Here is a 26,478-nt window from a genome sequence, read left to right as displayed (position 1 = left end):
AGGCGGCTCTGAAGAGGGGGACGCCACCTTGGCATGCTCTCAAGCTCGCTGAGTAAACAAAACCAGCTGAGTCTGTCAACTCACAGTGAAGACTGAGCTGCGCTTCCAAGGGCTGCCAGGAAGAGGGGGTTTCCAGTGTCAGAAGCCTGAGGATCTTTCTTTATCCACTTTCCCTCTCTGCTAGGCTGCCCTTCTCTCCCCGTGGGGGCTGGGGCTGAGGGTCCGGGGCACCGGGCAGGGCAGCCTCCCCAGGGTGCATGGTGCCTCCTCCTCGCATTCCCTCCTCATGGGGCCACGCCGCTCTCTCCACAGGCTCCTTCCCTGCCCCTCTGTGAAGGTGGTGGGGAGAGAGTTAATGCTTACCATGTGCCAGCCACGCAGTTAAGCATCTAACATGTACATGTCCTCAACAGTCACGAGAACTCTATGAAGTAGGTGCTTTTTCATCCCTGCTTTGCAGATGAGGACACTGAAGCATAGAGAAGTGACATGAATAAGGGCACACAGCTAGCATGCAGTGGGGCTGGGATTTGGACCTAAAAGTCTGGTTCCAGAGCCCACAGTCTATACCAGTACACTGGCCTTCCTGGCAGGGTGAGGATGAGGATGATGATGTTGATGATGATTATGAAGAAAAAATTAAGTACTTACTACATGGCAGGCACTTTGGATATTTTATGTCATTTAATTCTCATGGCAACCTTATGAAATATGGGTATTATTTTTATAATCCCCAATTTAGAAAAGGAGAAATGAGGCCCATGTTAAGTTACTTGCTCAGGGCCATTCAGCTGGGAAGGGCAGGCCCAGGGTTCAAACCCAGGTCCCTCTGACTCTAGTACCCGGCGCTGCACCCTTCACTCATTTGTGTGACAGCAGTGCTGACTGAGCACCCCCTGGTGTGTGTCAAGCACTGTGCTGGGCACTGGAGACCCAAAGGCAATGAGGTGGCTGCTCCGCCCTTACAGCGTGCTGGGGAGGGAAGAACACTAATCACACCGTCGTGTCAATAAACCTAAAATTCCAAGGCGAAGCAGAAGTATACCTAGTCTGAGCTGTGCTTCAGGTGTTTTGTTGTGGTGGTGGTAGATAATTCACAGAGGTAATTTCTGCAAAATGATTTATTACCTTTTTTTAACGTACCTTTTATTTCCTTTTCTGTATCAGGAAAGCAATTGGAAATCAGGGACGTGTTAAAGAAATCAGTCGAATGAAGCTTGTGTCACATTCAGACATCACAATGTGGCTTAAATGCTACATTTTCCCAGGGTCAATGACACTCAGAAGAGTGAAAGGGCAAGACAGCCAGCTCCCAGGAAATGCCTGAAAAAAGCCAAACCGCGTTTTTCCTGCATGATACGTAACCAGCATCTGCACTCACAAAACAGCTCTCAGATGCAGGTTATGGTCACTGCCAGCCCAGTCCTGACTCTCCTTCATGGCAAACTCCTCTATCTTGAGGAGTGGTTCCCACAGCAAGGGCCTCATGTGAATTTGTTAGAAATGCAAATTCCCGAGCCCCACCCCAGATTTACTGAATCAGAAACTGGGGGTGGGGCCCAGCAAACTTTTAACAAGCCCTCAGTTGATCTTGAAGCACAAAAGCTTGAGAACCACTGACCTAGGATGGGCTGAAGTGGTGAGTGCAAGGACCCGCCACTGACTGGGTGCCTGCTATGTGTATCTCAAGCACACACCTCCATGAACCTTCACAATAGTTCTGGACATAAACAGGATGATCCTACAGATGAAGACATGAGGGTCGGGAGCCTCCCTAAGTTGCCCAACCTCGCACCGCTGGGAAGCTGTAGAGACTGAAGTCTGTTAAGAGTGTGGACTCTGGGTCAAACAGGCCCATGTCTAAATCCTGACTTTGCTGCTTACTGGCTACGTAGATGTAGACTCCCTCACCACTCTGAGCCTGAGCTACCTCATCAGTTAAAATGGAAGACGGATGAAGAGAACTTCTCCTGAGAGGCTCCGTTTTTGAGAACTCAATGACGTAATCCATGCAGGAGGCCTCCCCGGTGCCAGGCATGTGGTGAGCATGTAACAGACGGCGGCTGTTGGCTGTTACATAAGAACAGAGGTCTTGCAAGCCCCAAAGGCCTGTGAGTACCCAATATTGATGTGATCAAGTCCAGGCAGTGAGTCTCAGTTACTTTACTCATAGGAGAGCCCTTTAGACTAGTTTAGTGACCAGTTATTTTTATTTACAAATAACTCTTGTCAGATTTCTGGAATCTCAGCTGGGTGAGAAGCAACAAATCAGGAGAGGGATGAGAGGCTGCTAGGAAAGTAACAACAAACACGGCTGCCTGGGGCTTACAGGGCTCCTGTCAACAGTGCCCTCCACCCCCACAGCCCACAGTCAAGCTAGTCTACTCAAGACGACTGAGTCACCAAGGAGCGGCCAATAGTGTAATTAGCCAAGTTTATGGAGGCGAGTGCACATATGCATGTGTGGGTCTGTGCAGAAACATAACAAGAATGAATACAAATTTTAAAACACTGTATGTTGAAAGAGAAAACCCTGTAGCTTTCTAGCCAATTCAACTGTATAAAATGACGTGGTCTCCAGGGCCTGGAGAGCTGAGCCTTCTCCATCACATAGACAGATAATGAAGAGGTTGAAAGGGCAGGCTTCTGGGTGCCAGACTGGCCAAAGGTCAACACTGGCCCATTGTGTGACCCTGGACAAGTCCATTAACTTGAGCCTCAGTTTCTTCATCTGAAAACTGGGGAATGATAAAAGAACCTACTGTAGCTCATAGGGTTGTTGCGAGGATCAATAAGTGCTCAGTGAATATTATGAATTATTTTTGGATGTCAATACATGCACTGTCTTTCCATAAGCTTGCTTTCCACTATGTTAAAAGGATTCTTTTCTTTGGTTAAGCAGACTTCATATACAGGCTGCAGGCAAAGGAAAGGCAGAGAAATGCTTCTTTGACTAAAGGACTATTAGTAGTCAGGCTCTATGGCAGTGGTTCTGGGGACAGTGACAGATGTGCAAACCAAAAAGGGACAACTTAAAGGAAAGCTGTCCAGAGAGATACGAAATGACTGATGACCTTCAGAGGACCCAAGTGTATTAGAAACCCAAGATAACAAGGCTCCAAATTACTAAAGGAAGAAAGCCAGCATTTACTGAGCACCTGCTGTGTCTCCAATATTGCACTAGGACATCTGTACTCACATTGTCTCACTTTTTACTCCCGGCCATCTTGGGAAGGTGATATTACTATCTCCAGTTCTTAAATGAGGAAACTGAGACTCAGGGAGGATAGGTAAATTTCACAAGTTACAGGGCTAATAAGTGGTGGAGGTGGAATTCAAACCCAAGCCTAGCTGACTCCTATCACTCAACCAAGTCACCTATGGTCCAACAGGGAGGGAGCTGGTGACACACGTGTCCTCACTCGCTTCCTATCTTCTCACGTCCTGTGGGCACCTGCCACAGGCCAGCCCTAACCCAAATCCAGAAGGTAAGAGAGCCCATAGAGGCAATCCCCACAGGTCAGCCAGCATCTGGGCACAGGGCAGGGTGCCAAAGAGCAGATCCTGGGAGCAGATGAAGAATATCGAGCAGACAGGAAAAACAGATCCCTGCCCTCCAGGGTTCCTGGCCTCAGAGCCAGGATTACCCGGCCCAGCCCAGGGAGGGGTAGTCTGGAGGCTGGCAGGACTGAAGCAAGCCTCCTGCACTGGCTGCCTTTACTCCCTGCAGGGCCTATGTGGGTGCCCCTGAAACCCCCCAACATCAGACCTACTAGTCAGAAAGCTCTCTGCCAACAGCCCCTGTTGTCCAGCACCAGCACCTCCATCTGGGGTGACACCACCCTGCTCTCATTCCTGAGAGGTTCACTCTATCAGTCTTTTGCCAGAAGCCCTTGTTTATCTAATCAGCTGCCTCCTTGGGTCCCAGGAAAGATAAACAAGGTCAGCAACAGCTTGGCTGCTCTTTGGAATGGGAATTTCAGCAGGTATCTGTGTAAGAGGGTTGGAATCCTCCCCCACTGACTATAAAGATGCCCTCAGTACCTTGTCTCCTATTTGGGATATAGGTCCTGTCTGGCACAATGTTCCAGAAGTGACAATATTTTTAAAAAATTTATATTGGATGGGAATTATTTTAAACAGCTTTGGAAAGCGTCTATGAATTTTTTGCTATGAAGAAGCAAAGCAAACCAGCAAATGAAAATTAAATCTCTACCGTGCCAGTCCTCAGTCTCCTCTCTTGGGGATGGGGCCATGCACCAGCGATGGTATGAGAGAGATGGACACGCCTTAAAATACTGTTACGAGACAAAATGAAAACCAGTCAGCTAAAATTCTCAACAAATTATCTCTGGGCAAATTGACCTAGAGCCCAACTCTGGTGCTCAGATGGAGCTTAATACGAATATTTGTTGGCTGTTAGGTGACACCCACACTTGAGGAGAGGTGTTGTCCTCACGGTCCCCTGGCAAATGAGTTGAGAAGTCACACGTGAGCTAACAACAGGCTCTCAAAGCTGCTTTGTACCCAAGCATGCATCCTGTTATGACTTTTGGATATACTTGTTTGGCCAGCATTTAACAGTCACAGTGTCCTCAAAGGGCTTTCCATGGTGCCTGGATATCCTTTGTGACACTGGACAGTAGCACCACCTTAGAATCGTCCCACAAGTCCAAGTCTCCTAACTTCTCCTCACCAGAGCCAGGGAACATGTGGTTCCCCCACCCGGCATGGTGCGGAGAGTCACAGGACCTGACCACGCGCCTTCAAGAGAGGAGGGGACCTGCTGGCTCACACTCAGTCTAGTGGCAGCTGTTTTATTAAATCTGGACTGATGGAGGCTTCTGGCAGTTCCACAGGCCTCTTGATGCTTGGACACTCCCCCAGACCTTTCCAAGGCCAGCTGACCAGGAGAGGAGGGGCTCTGCCTTTTGGCTCCTCAGCCACAGGCCAACCTCACTGGGGCCTTGATGACTAAAACTGCCACACTTCCTTGAATCTGACAAGTCATCAACTGTAAAAAGCGTCACATTCTAGTAGGAAAGAAAAAGTGCTGCCAATTAGACTATGACACACCACTGATGGTGAGAAGCATCTTGATTGGTCAGAGACCTTAAAACGAGAAGAAGCATGCTGGTATTAAACAAGAGCAACTTTTAGCACTGTTCATAATAGCAAAGTCTTAGATGCAACCCAAATGCCCATCAATGATAGACTGGATAAAGAAAATGTGGCACATATACACCATGGAATACTATGCAGCCATAAAAAAGGATGAGTTCATGTCCTTTGCAGGGACATGGATGAAACTGAAAACCATCATTCTCAGCAAAGTAACACAAGAAGAGAAAACCAAACACCACATGTTCTCACTCATAAGTGGGAGCTGAACAATGAGAACACATGGACACAGGGAGGGGGGTGGGGGGCTGGGGGAGGGATAACGTTAGGAGAAATACCTAATGTAAATGACGAGTTGACAGGTGCAGCAAACCAACACAGCACATGTATACCTATGTAAAAAACCTGCACGTTGTGCACATATACCCCAGAACTTAAAGTATGATAATAATAAAAACAAGCACAATTTTTTTTTTTCAGGACAATTGTGTTCCTCCTAGCTTTGATGCAGATTTTAATCCCAGGCCCATTATTTCCTAGCTGTGTGGCCTGGAACAAGGAACCTCACTTTGCTAAGTCTCAATCTTTTTTGTTAGCAAAATAGAATAGTAATATTTCACTCGTGTGGTTTTAAAATGAAGTGATACCTATAAATGTTGAGCTCAATGTCTAGCAAATCACAAGTAGCTACATGAGGTGCTCCAACAGGGCTTGTGAGGACAGTACATCTCTTTCATCTTCTAGTGCTCAGGTGGTACACTGAGATGTACCAACCTGGGATCTTGGGGTTGACATTTCCCAACAGACTATGATCAGAAACAGGGAGGACAGACAACTGGATGAAGGACGACCAACCAACTAGGCTTATGGCAGAGCACCAACAGCAGCAGGGGTACAGAAGGTTTGGGTGAGAAAACAAATTCAATTGGGATATGGGGCTCTAGTTCCTGAAATGGAGGAGTGGACTGTTTTGAACAACTACTCTGGTCAATAACAATTACAAACTCTGGACCAAAAAAATTAAAAAAATAAAAAAAGACCTGCTTGAAATCAGTGGAGAAGGAAAGCACAGTAGAGCATTTCCCAGTTCACGGTGACACACAGAAGAATGAATCTGAAACAGAAAACAGCAGTCTTACTGTCTGGGAAGATGGGAGAGGTTGGACTTTGAGGGTGGAAAGTTAGTGGGGAAATGCCAGAAAAGACAGAACTACAGAAGAGGAAGCCCCAAAATTACTACGCCAATTCCCTTTAAATCCTTAGCTAACTCCTAAACGGTATACAAGTAGAGAGACTCCAAGGAGCACAAGAGAAGGCAAAGTAATTTAACTGCCTGCTAGAACACAACCCAACATTCTTTAGAGGAAGACAAGAAAATACAGAGTGTCTTTCATGTGTCATCCACAATGTCCAGTATACAATAAAAAATTATAGACATGTGAAGAAGCAGGATAATATGACCCATAATCAAGAAAAAAAAGCAGTAAAATCAAACTCACTAATGAGCCAGATGTTGGAATTATTAGGCAAGGATTTTTAAATGGCTATTATAAATATGCACAGGATTTTGAGAACATGAAAGATAGAATGAATCAGTGGATATGGAATCCCAGAAATGGGAATTATAAAAATAAACCAAGTGAAAATTCTAGAACCAAACATTATAGTATCTGACATAAAATACTTTAGATGAAATTAACAGCAGATTAGATGCTGTAGATAAAAGGTTAGCAAATGTGAAGACAGGAAAGAGAAGTGATCCGAACTGAAGCATGAGACAAGAAAAGATAAATAAACAAATGAAGCTTCAGTGACCTGTGGAAGAACAAGTGTGTAAATGGGGTTCTAGAAGGAGAGGGGAGAGATAATTGAGCATAAAAAATAAAGAAATAGTGGCTAAAAATTCTCCCCATATCCCCAAATTTAGTAAAAACATATAGGTCCAAGAAGCTCAGTGAACCCACATGGAATAAATGCAAAGAAAACCACACTTAGTCACATCACGGTCAAACTGCTAAAAAATCAAAGATAAAGAGAAAATCTTAAAAGAAGCCAGAAAATAAAAGATCCATTATGTATACAGGAACAACAATAAGGAAGGCAGTTGACTTCTCATCAGAAACAATGTTGGTCAGAAGACAATAGAAAGACATTTAAAAAGTACTGAAGGTAGCAGGGAGTTGGGGGTAGGGGTGGGGTGGGGCATGGGAATCATTTTGGGATGTGTGAAGATTCAAATAATGGTGGCACTCTGAGAATGCAAGATACAGCAAAACTGCCCCCTCCCAACCAAGTACACCCCTCTACAACACAGTATACCTGCATCCCCGACCCACCGCTCCTCATATATACGCAGTCTCCCAGTAGACCATCCCACTGTTTCCAACAGAAAAAAACCTGTAACTGTCAGGAAGGTGGTAAGACATGAAATCATTCTTATGAATTGTGTCATTTACATGAAGAATCTTTGTATTCTACCACCATGTAAATGTCACGCATTTTTCATCCTGATAAAAACTATAAAAAGGAAAGGAAGATTCACTTCTCCTCAAATGCTTTAGTCACATGATGCTTCTGTCTGACAAACAAGTGGAAATGTGGGAACGGTGCTCAAGGAGGTCAGGGGGACACTGAGATCCAGGAGTCACCAAGTTAGAAGCGTGCTGGAGAGGATCAGGGTGGGAGTGGGGCGAAGTCTGAGGGCAGGAGCAGAAGCAACAGCAGCAATTTCCTGAGCAATCGCTAAATGCTGCAGCCAGGCGCAGGGCCAAATGCTTCGGCCCCATCATCTTACTCAATCCTCACAGTAACCCTGGGAGTAGTAGCATCCCCTTTTTACAAGTGAGGAAACAGAGCTTCAGAGAGAATAAGAAAGTTGCCCGAGATTAGTGAGAGAGCTGGGATTTGAGCACAGGTCCCTTAGACTTTGAGCCATGGCTCTTCATCCTCCTCCAGCCAGCAGTTTGTTAATTCACTCCTCTGTACTGGGCTACGCGAAAGGAGGGCTCTACATGGCCCGCACACACCCCTGCCTCAGGGTACTCACAGCCCAGTGACGGAAGCAACAGAAACGACAAGAGCTTTTTGTTGAGCCTTGTACTAGGCAGTGTGTGTTACTTAGCGTATCACATCTTACTTGATTTTCCCAACAGCCCGCAGCCCTGTGAGGGAGATCCTCACATCATCCCCATTTTACAGATGAGGAAAGTGGCGGTCACAGCAACCAAACGGTAGAACTAGAATCTGACTCCTGAGCTCCCCAGAGCCCAGTGCCACCAATTCTGACTGCCCGATGCCACCAGTGAGGCGGGAGGTGTGCAAAGACAGATGGGGCAAGACACCCTGGTGCTCCTCCTCCACTGAGGGGATCCTAAGAACTTTGAATAGTGAAAACCACTTTCTTTTAGTAACCAAGGGGCTTGTGCTGGACATGTTACCAGAGGGTGGGAAAGTCCTAGGACACTTTGTCTGTAGCTCACATTAATCCAGTCTCCACTCAATAACTAATGTAGCCTTTAAAAAGTAAAACCAAGTCTCAACACTGTCTTGCTCAAAACCTTTCAGTGGCTCCTTACTGTCTTTGGAATGAAGTCCCACCTCTCTAACAAGACCCCATCTTCTCTCCTCAGCCACAATGTACTTGTCTCAGCTCCTCTAAAGGGCTCCCTCCAACTGCTCTTGCCCGAGTCTATCCTAGTCACTAATGCTGTGTAACAAATCACCACCAAAATTTAGCGGCCTAAAACCACCATCTTATTATACTCATGGGGCCTGTGGGTCAGGAATTTGGAGATGAAACAGTGGAATGGCTATCTCTGCTCCCCAGTGTGTGGGGCCTCAACAGGAAGACTCTACAGCTGACAGTGATGCAGCATCTGGGGTGACTGTGGCTAAGGGCTGGGATCAACTACAGGCATCTTTCCTTGCTCACGTGTCTGCGGCTGATGCTCCTGTCAGCTGGGACCTACACTGTGTGTGGCCTCTAGCTGGAGTTCTTAGGCTCCAGCTTGGCTCAGGGCTTCAAAAGAGAGTGCCCTGGTGAACAGGGCAGAGACTGCGCTGCCTTTCCTCTCCCAGCCCCAGAAGTCAGGTGGTGCCACTTCCACCACATTCCTCTGGTCACAAGCAAGTCACAAACCCTCTCGGGTTCAAGGCGAGGAGCAGGGACCTCACTGCTCCATGGGTGAAGTGTCAGGGTCTCCTTGGGGACTGGGAGAGATTGCTTGGGCCATCTCTGAAAGAGGAATCTGCCACAGGGTTGGGAGGGATGCCTGGTGGTAGGGAGGATGCCTAGGGGCAGGGAGAGTCCCATTAAAGTTTTTCTCCCAATTTGTTCCCAAACATCATCACCACCATCATCACTAAAACCTTTTTAAAAAAGCAAAGATACCACCAATATTTCACATGTTCTTGTCGAAGCAGAGGGGCAAACTTGTACCCTGGGGCTCCCTTCCTGGTGCCTGCCAGCCTCCTACTCTCTGTATCCCCGCAGGGTGCCCGGCAGCAGGCCTGTCCTCCTGCACTGACTGTACCTTCTCCCAGGCTGCCAGTGCTGACGCGTCTGGAGGATGCATTGTGGGGTCCAATGCCATCCTCTCCTTTCTTACTCTGATTCTATTAACATTCACAGAGCTCCACCTATGTGGCTGGCTCCATGCTGAGGGCTCTGATGGAGTTCCAGTGTTTGTTCCTAGAAGAGCCCAATAGGAAGTCACATTTTGATGAAAACACAGGCTAAAGAGGATCACAAAGCAGAGGTTCTGGGAGCAGGAGACCCTTGATACACCCATCTCCAGAGTCCTAAGCTCAGTTCAAGGAGATGTCCTTGACACTGTGCCAAGCTCCTTCCCATGTGACCTCACAGAGTCCTCGCTGCATCTGTTGCAGGTAGACTACTAATATTAATTAGCTCATTTACTGATGCATGGAAGGGATGCCCAGACAGGTGAAGTGAATTAATCAAAGCCACTCAGGTGTAAAGTCACAGAGCTTTCCTCCAGTGCTGCCTCCACCCTCAACCTGTGGTATTTCCACCGTCCTAAGCCACTGCCTCCTGCTAACTTCGAGCAGCTCCGATGCCACAGCTTCTGTGTGGACAGCCTTGGACTCCCTTCCCAGGGTTTAGAGATGAGAATGAGGCCTCCATGAAGGGCAGCTGATGGGGAGAGGCGCTCTGGGCTGAGATGCCCCGCCCGCCAGCCTGGGGCTCAGTCGGGCAGTGCCCAACGAGGCATCCGGGGGAGGACCCGCTGCCTGCTGCTCGCACGCGGCTGCACGCACAGCTGGAGCGGATCTAAACCCATTCCCTGAGTCAAAGGGGAAACACTCCGCCTCGCAGCACGCGGGAGCTGCCTGAGCTTTGGGGAGAGGGCGGGCCAGGGAGCAGAGCTGGCCAGGCTGCCCGTGCCAAGGAAGGAGGGGGCCTGCCGAGGCCGCCAAAGCGGGCTGGGCGGGAGGGGCCAGGCCAGCTGGGGCCGGAGCTCGTGTGACATCACCGGGCGGCCCGCCTCTGTCTGGGGCTGAGGGGAGGCCCGGAGCCTTTCTGGGGCCTGGGGGATCCTCTTGCACTGGTGGGTGGAGAGAAGCGCCTGCAGCCAACCAGGGTCAGGCTGTGCTCACAGTTTCCTCTGGCGGCATGTAAAGGCTCCACAAAGGAGTTGGGAGTTCAAATGAGGCTGCTGCCGACGGCCTGAGGATGGACCCCAAGCCCCGGACCTGCCGAGCATGGCACTGAGGCAGCGGCTGACGCTACTGTGAGGGAAAGCAGGTTGTGAGTAGCCCCGCAGGACCCCTGGCCAGCCCTGGCCCCAGCCTTTGCCGGAGCCCTCTGTGGAGGCAGAGCCAGTGGAGCCCAGTGAGGCAGGGCTGCTTGGCAGCCACCGGCCTGCAACTCAGGAACCCCTCCAGAGGCCATGGACAGGCTGCCCCGCTGACGGCCAGGGTGAAGCATGTGAGGAGCCGCCCCGGAGCCAAGCAGGAGGGAAGAGGTAAGGGGCCAGCTCTGCGGCCATGAGAGGCAGGGGCGAGAGGCAGCCGCTGGCCCCGTGGCTAGGGCTTCCAGAACCCTGACCCTCCAGCTGGGGTTGTGTGCAGCTGGATCTCAGAGGGTCACTCCCTGCTATCACTTGGAGCCAAACAAGGCATGTCCGGGGCAGAACCTGTGGACACTTGGTGGTGGTTGGGGGCACATGATCATGGGCTGGCATCTTGAGGACTTCATGAGTAAGCCTCACTCTCCTCTTTTGGACAAAGAGCCTTTGGGGTGCTGGCCGGCAGCTCCCGGCACGGCAGGGCAGCTGGGAGTGTGCGTGTGTGTAGGTGTGTGCTTAGAGGGCAGCGGACTGAAGAGCTGCAGAAGGCAGGGGTGGCCCAAGGACTTGGGTAGTCACTTTGAAGCTTTGGATTCCTATGCCCCCAGGCCAGGACAATGTGAGGCAAAGGCAAGCGCTGTGCTGAGGCACTGGGAGCCCCTGCTCAGAGAGTTACAGGAGCTGGGCTGCCTCTGCTCACACCCTCCAGCTGGCGAGGAGAGCAGAGGCACCCAGCACGGGAACAGACGCATCACCCAGGGGCTGCTGCACTGGATGGTACCCCGGGTCTCCAACTGAGTGGATGTGGCCAAGATACAGGGAGGATGTGGCTTCCCTGGTACCCCTGCAAGGGGACAGCAGGGGCTCCACATACCAAGTCGCCTGAAAGCACTCAGTATTAGATAACATTTCCAAACAAATTCTTCACTGATCCTTCCCTTCTCCTTCTGTGATATGTGTGTCACGGGTCAGCTCTGCCTCTGCTGTAGGATTATGAGAGCTCCCAGAGGCCAGTTCAGTTACTTGGAAAAGGATCTCCTTTCACCCCACTCTCTGGGGAAAATTGAGAATGCCACTTCCGAAGTCGGCCAAATGCTCCCCACATGTATTTTTCCAAATGGAGGCAGAGTAGGGCAGTCCTCATGAGCTGGCTTCAAATCCCAGCTCTTCTATCTACTAGCCAATGGCTCTGGCAGAACACTTAGCCTTTCTAAACCTCAGTTTTCTTATCTGTGAAATGGGATAATAGTGCTCAGGTGGTAACAATGGCCAGAAAGTAACAGCTAACACTTATATTGTACTTACTCTATGCCAGACTCAACTTGTAGAATCCTCATGACCACCCTATAGCACAGGCATTATTATTCATCCCGGTTTTATAGGTGAGGAAACTGAGGTAAAGTAATGTGCCCATGGCTACATGGCTAGTAAGTGCCAGGACCAGGACTCGAACCCAGTGGTGTGCTCCGGAGCCATTCAACCACACCCTACTGCTTTCTAGACGAAAGCTAGGCGCCCATGCCTAGGAAGGCCTTGGCTTAGTGCCTGGTGCTCAGCAAACCCTGAGCAAACCTTGGGTCACTGATGGTTACAAACCACAACAATCAGGACTTCCGCCTCCCGGGTTCACGCCATTCTCCTGCCTCAGCCTCCCGAGTAGCTGGGGCTACAGGTGCCCGCCACCACGCCCAGCTAATGTTTTTTTTGTGTGTGTATTTTTAGTAGAGACGGGTTTCACCATGTTAGCCAAGATGGTCTCGATCTCCTGACCTCGTGATCCGCCCACCTCGGCCTCCCAAAGTGCTGGGATTGCAGGCATGAGCCACTGCACCCGGCCAGAGACCCAAATTCTTTCCCTGTTCTGGACATATCCTGCTAGGGTTTTCAGAAAATCCCACGAGACAGAGATAATACTGTGGCTACTACCACTGCCCACACTGGAGGGCTTTCCAGGAGCCTGAGGAGAGGGGGGCTTTATGTCTGGGGCTTGGGTTTGGGGCCACCTGCAGTGTGCCTGCATCCTAGAAGTCCATACTAAGAAAAAGTGCAGACATATTAACAAAAGGATCTAATACCAACCTTACAGGAGGAAGGGCATCCTGCTTCCCACATGGGCACTGCCTGTCTGCCTATTGATCTCCCCAGCAGAACCATAGTGGATAAGAAAATGCAGCTACCTTAGTGCTGTGGGAAGCTCACAAAATCAGGAGGATCCATAGTCAGGTCTGCCCCGGAGTTGCAGAGGAAGAGGCAAGGAATGGCCATCACCAAGTCTGGCACTATGGTGGCCATGTCTGGTGGATCTTACACCAGACAACACTGATACATCTTAGCCCAGGAGAGGAGCTTCTGTCCTGTGGCCCCCTGAGGTTCCAGTGGGCTCCCTGCACGCTTGGAAGCATTTTGAAAAGGTGACGTCAGGTATTTGCTTCTCTAGCACAAGGCCTCTGGGGCTACTGAAGCCACAGGTTTCCCTGCTCCAGCCTGGAACGATGGTGGCTCACTGTCTTCTCTGGGCAGCTCAGGCTGAGCAGAGGCTCTGACTGACTTCATGAGATTGGCAAAAAAAATGGGACTACTTACTACTGAGGCAGTCTGGGTGGAACAGACAAAAATGTGTAATGCACATGGTCCAGCAGGGGACTACATGTTATTGCTGAAGCTCACGGGCAGAGCAAATAAGCTGTTCCTCCATCTGGCCCTCCATCCCCCAGTGATTTAGGAAGTACCCACTGGGCTAAATAAGGCATATAGATTATGTCATTTCATCCTCACCACAACCCTAGAAGGTAGGTTCTAGTTTTAGCATCCCATTTTACAGATGGGAAAACTAAGGCTCGAGAGGTTAACTTGCCCAAAGTCACACAGTTATGTGATTATGTGGGACTGGAACTCAGCTCTGTCTAGCTCCAAAGCCCCTGACTTCCTCTCACTTCAGTGCCTTGTTTAGACGCCTCAAGTTCTCTTATCCTGACTGTCACTGGGTCCCTGCCCAGTGTCGTCAGTAGCCACATCTGCTTTGGTTGCTGTCCTATCGAATGCTGCACCAACCCCTCTGAAAACCATGGACTTACTCGACTTTAGCGCATCCCTTGCTCTTCATGGAAGCCTACTTCTGAGGCAAAATAGGCATGACTGTTACTCTTAGAGATGAACCTCAGCACAGTTATGAGGGTACCTGTTATGTGGTAATATGGTCAGTGACAAGATGAAGTGAGCTTCGAAACCAGGTTGGCTGACTTCTTCCACGTGCCTGGGTGCTCTGCGATACTGTCTCACCACATCAGCACCAGGAAACTCTGTCCCCAGCTCAGTGGGGGCAGAGCCTCAGGGAAACACTGGTCCATGTGACTAAGATACTATTGATGCGCTCTACATCCATACTTGGAGGCTCCTTTAGGACTGAAGAATCAGAGCTCAGGTCCTCATCACCCATACTGGGCCACACATGAGCAATTTCTGAGAAAACATCAGGGAGATGGCAACGGGTAGCTACAATAGAACAAACATAACAGACAGCAGCCCTGCCAAAGCAGGTACATTCAGCAACTGCCCTCTCTGAATCACAGCCCATTTAATCTGGAATGGTCTCAACTGACAGCAGGCAGATGGGGGAGGGGCTCTGCTTCAGAGAGCCCACAGCCCAGCAGGACTGGGCAGACAGTAAATAATCACACAAACACACAACTGTGTGAAAGCTGTAAAGAGGTGGCACAAGGAGCTAAGAGGGTCCTCAAGGTGGGTGGTGCTGTCCCCGTCTTACAGAAGTGGAAACTGGGGGTCAGGGTGCAGCACCTCTCCCACGGTCTCTCCACTCATGGGCCAAAAAGCAAAGATTGAAGCCCAGACCTGTGCTGGTTCCACCCCAGCCTGCTGCCATCCTGGACAACCACACTGTGGAAATCTCAAGAAAGAATCAATTCATTGAATAGCATTTCTTTTTTGTGAATTTATATAAAACACCCCAAATAGAAGAGTTATTCAGCCACAGGCAGCTTGGAGTTTGTGGTGATACACAGGTCACGTCAGAAGCCTCATTCTGGGGGTAGTTTCTATGACAAAACTGTGTTCTTTCACATGGACTGTAAGCCATATAACTAAGTTCATAACAGTGTTGGGGGTTCCAACGTTACGATGGCCTGTTACATGTACACATCAATCGTGAGCCACATTTTGGTCCCAGGAATGTTAAAATGTTGGGTGTGGCAGAAGAATCGCTTGAACCCGGGAGGCGGAGGTTGCAGTGAGCTGAGATCGTGACACTGCACTCCAGTCTGGTGACAGAGCAAGACTCCATCTCAAAAATAAAAAATAAAATGTTGGGTGTGGGGAGCCAGGCCTCTCACAACTGAACTATTGTGTCAGTCCATTCTCTGCTGAAATCAGCCTGTCTGGGGCCAGCAGCCCCAGAGCCTCAGCAACCCCCTGCTGCCTAGTCGTCCAGACAGGCAGTACCAAGACCACCAAGGAAAAGCCCAGAATAGACTCTGTTCTTATCTTCAAGAGATGCCTGAGGACCTGCCCAGCTCCAAGTATCCTTAAAGTCGTGCCTGAGGTGGTCCCACTCCAACCTCCGTGAGGAAAAGGCTGTGTCTGTCTCAGCTACTGCTGAATCTCTAATACCCACTCAGGGCCAGGCAGGAAAGATACCTGTGGAATGAATGAATCAATGAAGCAAGCCTCAGACCCAGGCTCTCAAGCAAGCAAGCTTCTCTGCCCCAGGGTGCCACACCGTTCCTCTCTCTGTTGTCCAGCCAAGGGCTTTTCTGAGGCTAGGTCAGGTACCCCACAGCCCCCCAAGTTTCCCTATCTGGGCACGGATCTCTTTGCATTACAAATGCCTAGTCTGTCTCACCTACTACCGTGGACCTCTTGAGAGTAAGGACCTCACCCACCTTGTTCCTGTTCTACCTCCAGCCCCTGGCAGAGTGGCTGGAAGAGGAGAACTTATTGGGAAATACGTTATACGAATGAAGTTCTCAAATTCCTATTTAGTAACCTAGGTGCCATCCTGGATACTCAGTATTCAGAGGAAGAATCTGGCCTGGCCCTGCTTTTTTAAAGAAGCTGTAGTCAGGAGGGAGATAACCAGATGACTGCAATCTGAGTCTTGGGTGTTGGGTTGGAAGCAGCCACAGCTGCACTTGTGAGCTGAAGGAGGGAGGGAGGACCTCACTGAATGGATAGCTTCATGGTGAGGTCAACTTAGGAAGACAGGCAGGCATCAGCCAGGACAGTGGGGGAAGGTACTCAAGGCAGGAAGCACAGCACATGCAAAGGCAGGGAGGCATGACAACACAAGGTCTGTTTTTAAGCAGGACACTGACATGATCAGATGTGGGTATCAGACAGATAGCCCTGGAGCTGCATGCAGTGTAGACTGCAGGGGAGAGAGCACCCAAAGGCAGGGAGGCCAATTAGGATTGTGTGGGTAAGAAACCTAGCCCTGGGGTAGACAAATCTGTTACTGGGCCCAGCTCCACCACTTGGTAGCACCGTGCCCCTGGGCAAGTGGCTTCATCCCTTACCTTTGTTTGCTCATCTGTGAAATGGGGATAGTCATAGCCCCTGCCTCAAAAAGCTACCGGGATCAGTGAGGCAGACACAAAAATTGGTTGTCCCAGTGTTTGAGGAACAAGTCCATCCAAACAGCCAAGGTGGCCCTGGTGCCAACTTCTCAGCCTGGTCCAGAAAAGCAGCTCCAGGCAAGGCCTGGACTTCCCAAGAAAGCCACCCTGGGACAGTGCTGTCCACCCAGCCCTTGACTTCTCCCTCTTGTCTAGGGCTTTCCCAGTTGTAGGGCTCCAGAGCACACTAGGCGCTGCCGGAAATGCAGCAGCCAACTCAGAAGCTGGACTCTGAAATGGCTCCTGCAGACTCTTCCCCGCCTCTGCTCTGTTGGCCGAGGCTCCTGGCACAGAGGGCTCAGTGCACAGACTTTGGGGGAATCTCAAAATGGTTCCCAAATAATGCACTGTGAAAAAGTAACAGCAGTGTCCTTGTCCCCCTGGCAAAGGCAACCAACTCCCCCACTCCCTAACCACATCCCCCTCTACCCTATGATCTCATGGTGTGACCACAACCCGCCTCCTCCATGAACTCTTCCTGGAGCCAGCAACTCACCAATGGCAGAAGCACAAGAGCCCAAGGCATCAGGCAGATTCGAACCCCCCAGTGCTACTCCTCCAGGCAAATCTGTCTTACCCTGCTTCTCTGACTCATGGCCCCCATCACCCATGACCAGGTAGTAGCAATGCACAATGGCTTGCTGCATGGGAAGGCTAAATGGGTGGGTGATGGAGGGCTGGATGGATGGCTAAATGGTTCATTCAATGGTCTTATGAGAGCTGAACTAGAAGGGTTTGGGAATTGGCTCCAGACTCCCCAGGGGCCTTCTGGTGGGGAATGATTCATAGCATCTTCAGCTGGGAGGGGAGGGCAGTTGGAGATCTGGATATGCCCTCCCTGGCCTCCGGGCTGATGGTGAATCATCCAGGACAAACGATGCACAGTCCTTTCACCAGGTTCTCCAAGGTGAGGGTGTCACTGCTCATCCCAGATGCCCATTTTGGGGTCTTACCACTTGCGTGATCAAGCAGCTCTTTCCAACATCCAACAAAACACACCTTTGTGCTGACCTGAAAGCTATTTCTACTTACTCCGTCAACCGTGAGTAACATGCAAGCTGCATCTCAGCCATTAAACAAACAAGCACCTTTTATTCATACTGGTTGAAGAGACAATCTTGATGCAAGGCAGGGTTTGGACCTAGCAGCTGACAGCTAAATCCCAGTTGTGATATTTACTTCCAAGTGACCTTGAACAAGCGATCTAACCTTTCTAGACTTGGGTTTCCTCTACTGCCAAATGCAGATATAATACTTTTCTCTTAGGTAATGGGACCATATAGTTTGTTGCTCAGTCAGGACAATATTGAGAGTGAAAAGGGGGTGCTACTAATAACTACATAAGACCGCAACCAGCCTGGCCAGCATGGCGAAACCCTGTCTGTACTAAAAATACAACAATTAGCCAGGTGTGGTGACAGGCACCTGTAATCCTAGCTGCTCAGGAGGTTGAGGCAGGAGAACTACTTGAAACTGGGAGGCAGAGGTTGCAGTGAGCTGAGATGGCGCCATTGCACTCTAGCCTGGGTGACAAGAGCGAAACTCCATCTCAAAATAATAATAATAATAATTACGTAAGACAATAGACCTCAACCGGGGCCAACCAGGATGTATGGTCCCCTACTCATAGAGCTATTAAAAGCCAATGAGATAGAGTACAGCTGGGCACCCAAGTTCACAACAAACGACAGCCATTATTAGCAATACTACTGGTCACGTGATCAGCTGGGCCTTTTCCTTCATCTGGATCCCTCCCACATCTTGCATTACCAACTGGTTTGGATACTTCCCTACCAGCACACCATACATTTCAACAGCTTTAGTAGGAACACCTGCTAGCTAATGTTGATGTTTTCATCTGTCTTCTGTCCTGATGATAGTTTCACAAACTTGATTCATGCTCAGGTCCACCAGACTCACTCAAGCACAGCTCAGGCTTCTAGCTTCCCAGAACCCCGATGACAGGGGCCAGCTGGCAGTTCCAGATTCCCTGACTGCCTTGGCAGAGGCCCGCTTCTCAGGCCTCCTGCAGTGCTGGGATGCCTCTTCTGGAGTGGACCCATAATTGGCCTTCATCTGTGATCACAGACCAATGGGCAGTGCTGACCAGAGGACGGGTGGTGAGGGGGTGGTTCTGTAAGTCCTCCAGGCAGGACTACAACCTGGACTGATGACGAAACAACTCCTGAGATCCAGATTTAATTTGGAGGCTTCCCTGGGATCTGCAGGCCTAATGACGGCAAGGGCACTCCTGTCGTCCTCCTGCCTAGAGGGTCAGAGAACAATCTCTTTTGGGTTTCCAGTCACTTTGGCACTTTGGTTTCTCTTTATTCACAGTATGGTATCTTTGGGGGTTATTTTGGGGTCTGTTAGTGGCTCTGGTACTTATTAATTTGTGATCCGGGCAAATGACTCACGATCCTCAAATCTCAATAGTTTCCTCAACTGCAAATAGGGATAAATGTAAGCTTTGCTGTTAGCCTTAAAAGTATCTTTGTGGGCATTAGAAAATTGCTACAATATAAATATAAAAAACATAAAGACTATGAATGTGAGTTGTGTCCCCTAGAGTTGCACAGTGCACAAGTGGGGCCACCATGCATGGCGGCCCTCAAATAACAGGCCACCTTCCGAGGGCTGTTGGGAAGATTAAGTGAGATAATGTATATTAAGTGCTTGAGCCATAGTGACAATTTGTTGTTATTATTCTTTTAATTGCTGGAACTTTTCTCATTTCTAACCTTTGGGGTGAACTCAGAAGAGGATCCCAGGCCGGCAGCTTCTGCTGCAGGGCAGAACACACAGCTCCATGAAAATGACAGCTCTTCCCACAAAGTGGCCCCTTGCTTGGGCTGTGGCACCACAGTGGTGAGAGGGATGCGGACACATGATGTGTGGCCCCACCACATCAGGCCAAGCGGGCACATTCAGAGGCAGCCCACCGGAGACTGGGTGGGACTCAAGCCCTGGAGAGGCTGCCTCCCAGTGTACAAAGGCTGTCACATGGCATAGTCACACCAGCCTCACTTGTGGGGAGGGAAAACCCATGCGTGATGGAAACTCCTCACAATACAATGTGGAAAAGCAATTTTAAGAATTGCTTTTATTTTAATTCTGAAGCCAAGGAAAACAGTTGGATTTGCTTTTCTTTGTTGGACACAGGAAAAAAGTGAGGAGCATCACTTTGACTGGAGTTGAGTTCTTCTGCAGTCCTAAGATGGCTGGAATGCCAGGGTTGGGGCGGGGGTGTTACTTCTCTTGAGATACAATGAGTTGAATAAATATCAAGAGAGCAAAAGTAAACAAACTTATTACTGCCCATTAAGAGCCACCAAACTGGGAAAAAAATGCTGGGGGGAGGGGAGGAATTGGGGTTGGAGTCTTGGACTCCAAGGAAAATAAATGACTCTGAGGCTCAAAGAGAAGCCCAAGGAGCATGGCCCTTGGTATCAGGTTGACCCAAGTCCTAGGCTCAGTCACCTTTGGCTGTTATCTGCCGTGTGTTCCTGGGCAAATCACTGACCTGTCTGGGTTGCAATGTCTCCGTTGATAAAACAGGGGTGAATAACAACCCACCGGATTACCTGGGACAATGTACCTCAGGCGCCCAGCACAGTGCCCTGTTCCTTCCCTTCCTTCCTGTAACCCAATCAGTTCCGAGTCACCCCACTAAGCCTAGGCCCCACAGAGGTATAACAGTAGGACTCAGAATCAATATAGTTTCAAGAGGTCCCACTGCTAGCAACATGACCTCAAAGTCAGCTACCCCCACACCTTTTTGAGCTTCAGTTTCCTCAGCCTAGAAATGGGCATAACACTAATTAAGTCACTCGGAGTGTTGCAATGATTAAATGAGAGAATGTTGATGTGAAGGGCCTGGAAAGCCCTAAAGCCCTGTGCAAGCATTAGTCGAGGAGATGGTGTGAGTGCTTGGCACACTGCCTGGCCCACGCCCAGCATCCTCACTGTTGTTGGTTTTGTTTCAGCTTTGTTGTTCTTGCTATCATATTGCTAACACATTATTCCAATCTCCCGCTTCTGATGCGCTTCCATGCTGCTCACCTAGTGTGCAAGGTGGGTTGGATCACCCCATTTCACAGAAAAGACTCAGCCTTTGAGGTCTCAAGTGCAATGGCAAGAACTCTGCTGGGGAGCCGTGAGAGCCCATGTTTGGGAGAGGATAGAACTCAACCATAAATAGTGCAAATCAAATCTGGAGGTCCAGGAAGGCTTGGAAACCAACCTTGTCTTGCAGCCAGGTTGCCTCTTGGGCCTCTGGCAGTTTCTTGGCCACAGTGGAGCCCTGCGCCCACATGGGCACAGAGAGGTATTTGTCACCCACTGCCTCAGGTGAGCAGCCTGAAGAAGGCGGTGGCGCAGCAGGCCTGCCCTAGCCCAGGGTCAGGGGCGGCTCCTCCCCATTGTTCTGGGGTGGGTGTGGCCACTAGCACAGGGGCAGCCAAAGCACCGTTGGAAACCAGGCAAACACTTCCAAACTCAGCTGGGTTTCCATTGACGTCACTGCAGCCCCACCTCCCAGCAGAGCCCAAACCAGAAGCTCCAGCACACCTTTCTCTGCCTGGCCTCAGAGAGGCCTGAGCAGGCCATAGGAATCATGCTTGGGCTTTGTCATTTAAGTGGAAAACAGCTCAGCAAGGCCCCAGGGAGCACAGGGTCTCTTTTGTAACTGCTCACTGGCTGGTCCAAGGTGGAGCCCAGACCCAGGGTCCTCACTGGAGAAGCCCCCAAAGGGGTTCAGGGAGGACAAAATCCTTAGGTCCTGTGTCATACTTGTTATTTTAGCACAGATTAATGTGAAATCAGAAAGTAGTGATGCTAATACCCTTTTACTAGTAAAAACCAGATTAAATACATGCCTGTGTCATCGTTAAGAGTTAGCAGGTTTGAATCCAACAGACCAGGGTCGAGCCCTGGTTCTGCCACCTTCTAGCTTTCTGATTCTGGGCAAGTCACTCAGCCTCACTGAGTCTCAGTTTCCTCATCTGTAAAATGTAAACAGCAACAGTATCTACCTTAAAAGGAGATTATGAGAATACGGGAAATTGGAAAACACTTGCAAAATGTTTAGTCCACGGTCAGGTATATAGCAGACCTTGGTCAATGGATGTTATTAATAAATACACACATGGGCCCTCCTCTGCGCAGCTCTGACCTCCTCAGGCAGTCACTTGTCCATGGGATCCCTGCCCCAATCTATCTCTCTTTCCAGCACTCCCAGCTGCTCAGCAGCTGTTGGCAGGTGTGTCTTGTCATTCCATCAACAAATATTTATTGAGCTCCTATGCATTTCAGGCCATGCGGTAGGCACTGCACATGGAGCGGTGACCAACACAAACACCTCCCTCCCCTCGTGCAGCTTGCATTCAAGGGAATGGGGAGGAGACAGCATGTATCTTATGGTGATAAGGACACTGGAGGGGGAAGGTGGTGAGGTCACAATCTTAAATCAGCAGGGAGGGTCTAACTGAGAAGGTGGTATTTCAGCAAAGACTGAAAGAGGTGAGGGAACAAACAGTGAAGAAGGGGGCAGGGACCAGCAAGTATAAAGGCCCTGAGTCCTAAGTGTGCTTAGAACACTTGAGGGACAACCAAAAGGCCAACCAGGTGGTTGGAGGAGATGATTGAAGGGGAGAGGGGTCAGAGACGAGACCAGGGAGGAAGTGGGGGCCGGATCATAGAGTGCCTTGGAGACCCACTAGCTTTTCCTCCAAGATGGTGAGCCACTGGGGGGTTTTGAATAGAAGAGTGACCCCGTTTGACTTTTTAAAAAGGACCACTCTGGCTGCCAAGTTGAGGACAGAAGGTAGGATGGGCAAGGCTGGGGCAGGGAGGCTAGTTAGGAAATTACTCCAATAGTCCAGGTAAATGGCGCAGGTGGGTTACACCAGGGTGGTGGCAGGGAGGTGGGGAGACACAGGACTCTGAGAATATTTCTGGCATCGTAATTTGGCGGTGAATTAGATGTGGGGTATGAAAGAAACAAAGGCGTCTAGGATGACTTCAAGGCTTTCGGCCTGAGCAACTAGAGTGGACATTTACGAACACAGGAAAAACTGGGATGAACAGGTTGGGTTGGAGATACGGGGAAAAACGAGTGCATTTCTGGATGAGTTGAGATACCTAGCAGATAGTCAAGTGGAAATGTCAAAAAAGCAGCTGTATGTATGAGTCTAGAGTCCTGGGGAGAGTTCCAGAAATAAATGCGGATGTAATCAGTACTTGAGGGTGATCACCAACGTGACCTCTGGATGAGATCACTAAGGTAAAGAAAATTCTGAGGACTGAGTTTTGGGTCCCCCTCAACAGTAGAGAAAGGACAGGAATATGAGGATGAACCAGCACAGGCTCTGAGGAGGAACAGCCGGCAAGACAGGAGGCAGGGTGGCGTTCTGGAAAGGAAGGTCAAGAAGGGAGCTCAACTGTATCCCACAGTGTGAGAGGGAAAATATTAATGAGGATCAAGAACCAGCCCTTCCATCTGGCAAACAGACAGGGGATCCTGTCTAGAGTAACCTAGAATGAAGGGGAGGGGGCAAAGCCTGATGAGGGTGGGCTCAAGAGAGACCAGGAAGAGAGGAACTTTCTGGAAATGGTGAGTGCAGGCATCTCTTTGGAGGCTTTGCTAAAAAGGGGATCAGAGAAATGCAACAAGAGCTGCAGAGGGGATGTGAGGTCAAGAGAGGGTTTTAAGTTGAGAGAAAAAACCGTATGATTATAGGAAAACCATCCTGATGTTGGGGAGATGGTGAGGACTGCTGGAGCAAGGCCCTCGAGTGGGCAAGAGAAGGGATCTAGCACATGTCCTCCCCTCCCTCTTGGCCCATTTAACTCCTACTCATTCCTCAAAGGTCAGTGTAAAGGGCACTTTCTCAGGGAAGCATTCCTGACCCTCCAATTAGGTCAATTCCCTGTAATACCCCTTTACAGCATGTGACAGTTGTGCTTTCTGGCATTTGGGAATGGCATAATGATGTGAAAGCCCCATGAGGGCAGGGGCTGGCTCCATCCTGTTGGTAGCTGTATCCCTAGCCACTAGCATGCTGTCCAGCAAATCACAGGTGTTCAATGAACATCTGGTGAAAGGATGAATGGTCCAAGAATAGAAGCGAAGCAAATCTGGAGACACATTCTGTGTTCTGCTCCCTTCTAACTTAATCACGTTGCAGTGGTCAGGACTGTGCTGTCACTGGCTATTGCAAATATTTGGATTCAGAAGAGCTCAGTTGTTTGTTCCTGTTTTGGCTCTGTAGCTTAGCTAACACAGTGACCAGAGCCATGTAACTGGACACATCCTTCCACTGACATTATCCACTAAACCCTGAATGTATTCCATAACATGTCTAACGATTTCTTCGTTTATCAAATATTTGCCCGAAGTGCAATATCCTGGGAATACAGGTTTGAATCAGACACAGGACATGCCCTCATGGAGTTAGAATCCAACAGAGAAGATCAAACAGAACTGCTATTCAGCACAGCGGTGATAGGTATTACAAGGGGAAAGTTCAGGGGGTGTGAAAGTATAGAATAGGGAGACTCAACAGTCTGAGGAGCCAAAGGTAGCAGAGGAGGGAAACCAGAAAATCCTCCCTCTGCCTCCCCTCCCCAGCTTGAAGCTGCCTGGATATGATTCTCAGGCTCTAGGCCAGGAGTTCAGCAAGCGGGCTGCGAGCATTGGAGCTGGCTCTGCAAGTAGCAGGGCCATGGCCTCCTGCCTTCAGATGCCCTGAGACCCTCCCTCTTCCCTTCTACCTCTGCTGGAGCTTGCCTGTCTCCTCTTGCTTCCAGAATGGCTGCCTGTTCTCTAACTCCAAGAGAACATAACCCAGCATCCTGAAGCTGAGTTTTTGGAAAGCTCTGCCTGCCTGGCGAGAAGGCTGGGATCACTGACGGCACAGGGCACTGACAGTGGTGGGACCATCACTGATTCTCCCCTCTGTTTACTTTCAGGCTTTCATAGATTCTATTCACAAAGAATAACCACCATTTTGCAAGGACCATGAGGCCACTGTGCGTGACATGCTGGTGGCTCGGACTGCTGGCTGCCATGGGAGCTGCTGCAGGCCAGGAGGATGGTTTTGAGGGCACTGAGGAGGGCTCGCCAAGAGAGTTCATTTACCTAAACAGATACAAGCGGGCGGGCGAGTCCCAGGACAAGTGCACCTACACCTTCATTGTGCCCCAGCAGCGGGTCACGGGTGCCATCTGCGTCAACTCCAAGGAGCCTGAGGTACTTCTGGAGAACCGAGTGCATAAGCAGGAGCTAGAGCTGCTCAACAATGAGCTGCTCAAGCAGAAGCGGCAGATCGAGACGCTGCAGCAGCTGGTGGAGGTGGACGGCGGCATTGTGAGCGAGGTGAAGCTGCTGCGCAAGGAGAGCCGCAACATGAACTCGCGGGTCACGCAGCTCTACATGCAGCTCCTGCACGAGATCATCCGCAAGCGGGACAACGCATTGGAGCTCTCCCAGCTGGAGAACAGGATCCTGAACCAGACAGCCGACATGCTGCAGCTGGCCAGCAAGTACAAGGACCTGGAGCACAAGTACCAGCACCTGGCCACACTGGCCCACAACCAATCAGAGATCATCGCGCAGCTTGAGGAGCACTGCCAGAGGGTGCCCTCGGCCAGACCTGTCCCCCAGCCACCCCCCGCTGCCCCGCCCCGGGTCTACCAGCCACCCACCTACAACCGCATCATCAACCAGATCTCTACCAATGAGATCCAGAGTGACCAGAACCTGAAGGTGCTGCCACCCCCTCTGCCCACTATGCCCACTCTCACCAGCCTCCCATCTTCCACTGACAAGCCGTCGGGTAAGTGCTTCTGGGATCGTGTTCCAATGTGGGTCTCAGAGCCAGGCACCAGGCTTCCCTTGGCTGTTTCCACAAATGGGGAAAAGCCACGGCCAGTTGAAGCCGGGCCAAAGACATGCACAATCCCCCAGCAATCCCTTGGGCTGAGCTGCTGGAGCCAGTGGGGTGAGGGGTGGGGGGGAACCACATTCCTTAGATGGATCTTCAAAGGTATTACCAAAAAATGGAGTTTCAGAAGAGGGCAAACACTCTTTGGCTTCTGACAGGAAAGAACCCAAGGCCTGTAGTTTTCTAGGCTCTGCACGAGATCCCATGTGTTGGCAGATAGAAGAGAATGTCTCCCCTGCAGCTCATGCACTGTGCCTGGTACAGGGTTGGCCCTCTGTAAATGCTCACCAAATAAACAGTGGGCCAAAAGAAAAGAAAGTATTACCCACGTTAAGAATATGATAAACACATTGTAGGGGCTGGGCATGGGAAGGAGTCCTTCCTAAAGCCCACACACTTCCTAGAGTCTGCTGCTGTCTAGAATTTTCAATGATGCTTCCATATGCTCTTACATACATGTTTCATCTTACAATATAGCAATTCTCAGAATACCATTATGGGGGAGGAATGGGATTGCTGGCAGGTTTTAAAGCTTAACCAAGATACTGGCACTGGACATTTCCATGTATGTTACATAATTAACTCCTGGAGCTCCTTGTGGACAGGATGAGTAACTTGCTAATAGGCTTAGGATGTTCAGGCTAGATTTGCATTCAGGTCTTTTCACTTTAAATCTCTGGCTGACTTCTCTATGCTCTAGGACTCTAGGAATCATCATTTCTGGAAGAAGCAGGCCAGAGGCTCCCCTGTCAGAATGTCAGCACACATCCAGTCCCCTGAAGCTCAGCCCCTTGTTCATCCAGAACACCTGAGCCTTCCCAGTGGGCTGCCATATGAGAACTATATTCATCTCTGCATAAACGAACCATGTGTCTACTCCAAGTCAGTGCTTTCGGTACCACTTCATTGTATAAGCAGGGAGAGACTTTTACTGAAAATATCCTGCTTTACACTTATTTCACACTTTTAAAAATA

At 49.8% G+C, this 26,478-nt stretch overlaps 2 protein-coding genes and 1 long non-coding RNA gene across 19 annotated transcripts in view; 1 reads left to right on the top strand and 2 right to left on the bottom strand.

Moving 5' to 3' along the window:
* Positions 1 to 26,478, bottom strand: part of RALGPS1 (Ral GEF with PH domain and SH3 binding motif 1) — a 313,313-nt gene that overhangs the window by 86,775 nt on the left and 200,060 nt on the right. The window lies entirely within an intron of this gene.
* The window catches only part of ANGPTL2 (angiopoietin like 2), a 35,637-nt gene continuing 19,489 nt past the window's right edge, over positions 10,331 to 26,478 (top strand). The window contains exons 1-2 of one of the 2 annotated variants that reach the window (XM_002820224.5): positions 10,331 to 11,108; positions 24,530 to 25,395. In XM_002820224.5, coding sequence (XP_002820270.2) covers positions 24,579 to 25,395 — 817 coding nt within the window. In that variant the 5' untranslated portion in view covers positions 10,331 to 11,108; positions 24,530 to 24,578. Of the gene's footprint in view, positions 11,109 to 22,061; positions 22,383 to 24,529; positions 25,396 to 26,478 lie in introns of those variants that run through there. The other variant, XM_054520664.2, reaches the window with a different exon arrangement.
* LOC129048020 (uncharacterized) lies at positions 12,659 to 21,980 on the bottom strand. The gene is made up of 2 exons (XR_008510009.2): positions 20,802 to 21,980; positions 12,659 to 19,815 (listed from the first exon to the last, which is right to left on the bottom strand). It is a non-coding gene; the product is annotated as an uncharacterized LOC129048020 (long non-coding RNA).

The sequence above is a fragment of the Pongo abelii genome, chromosome 13 (assembly GCF_028885655.2).
Source record: "Pongo abelii isolate AG06213 chromosome 13, NHGRI_mPonAbe1-v2.0_pri, whole genome shotgun sequence".
Taxonomy (NCBI): Eukaryota; Metazoa; Chordata; class Mammalia; order Primates; family Hominidae; genus Pongo; species Pongo abelii.
The sequence above is the reverse complement of the archived record's forward strand: the minus strand, read 5'-3'. Positions and strand labels throughout refer to the sequence as shown.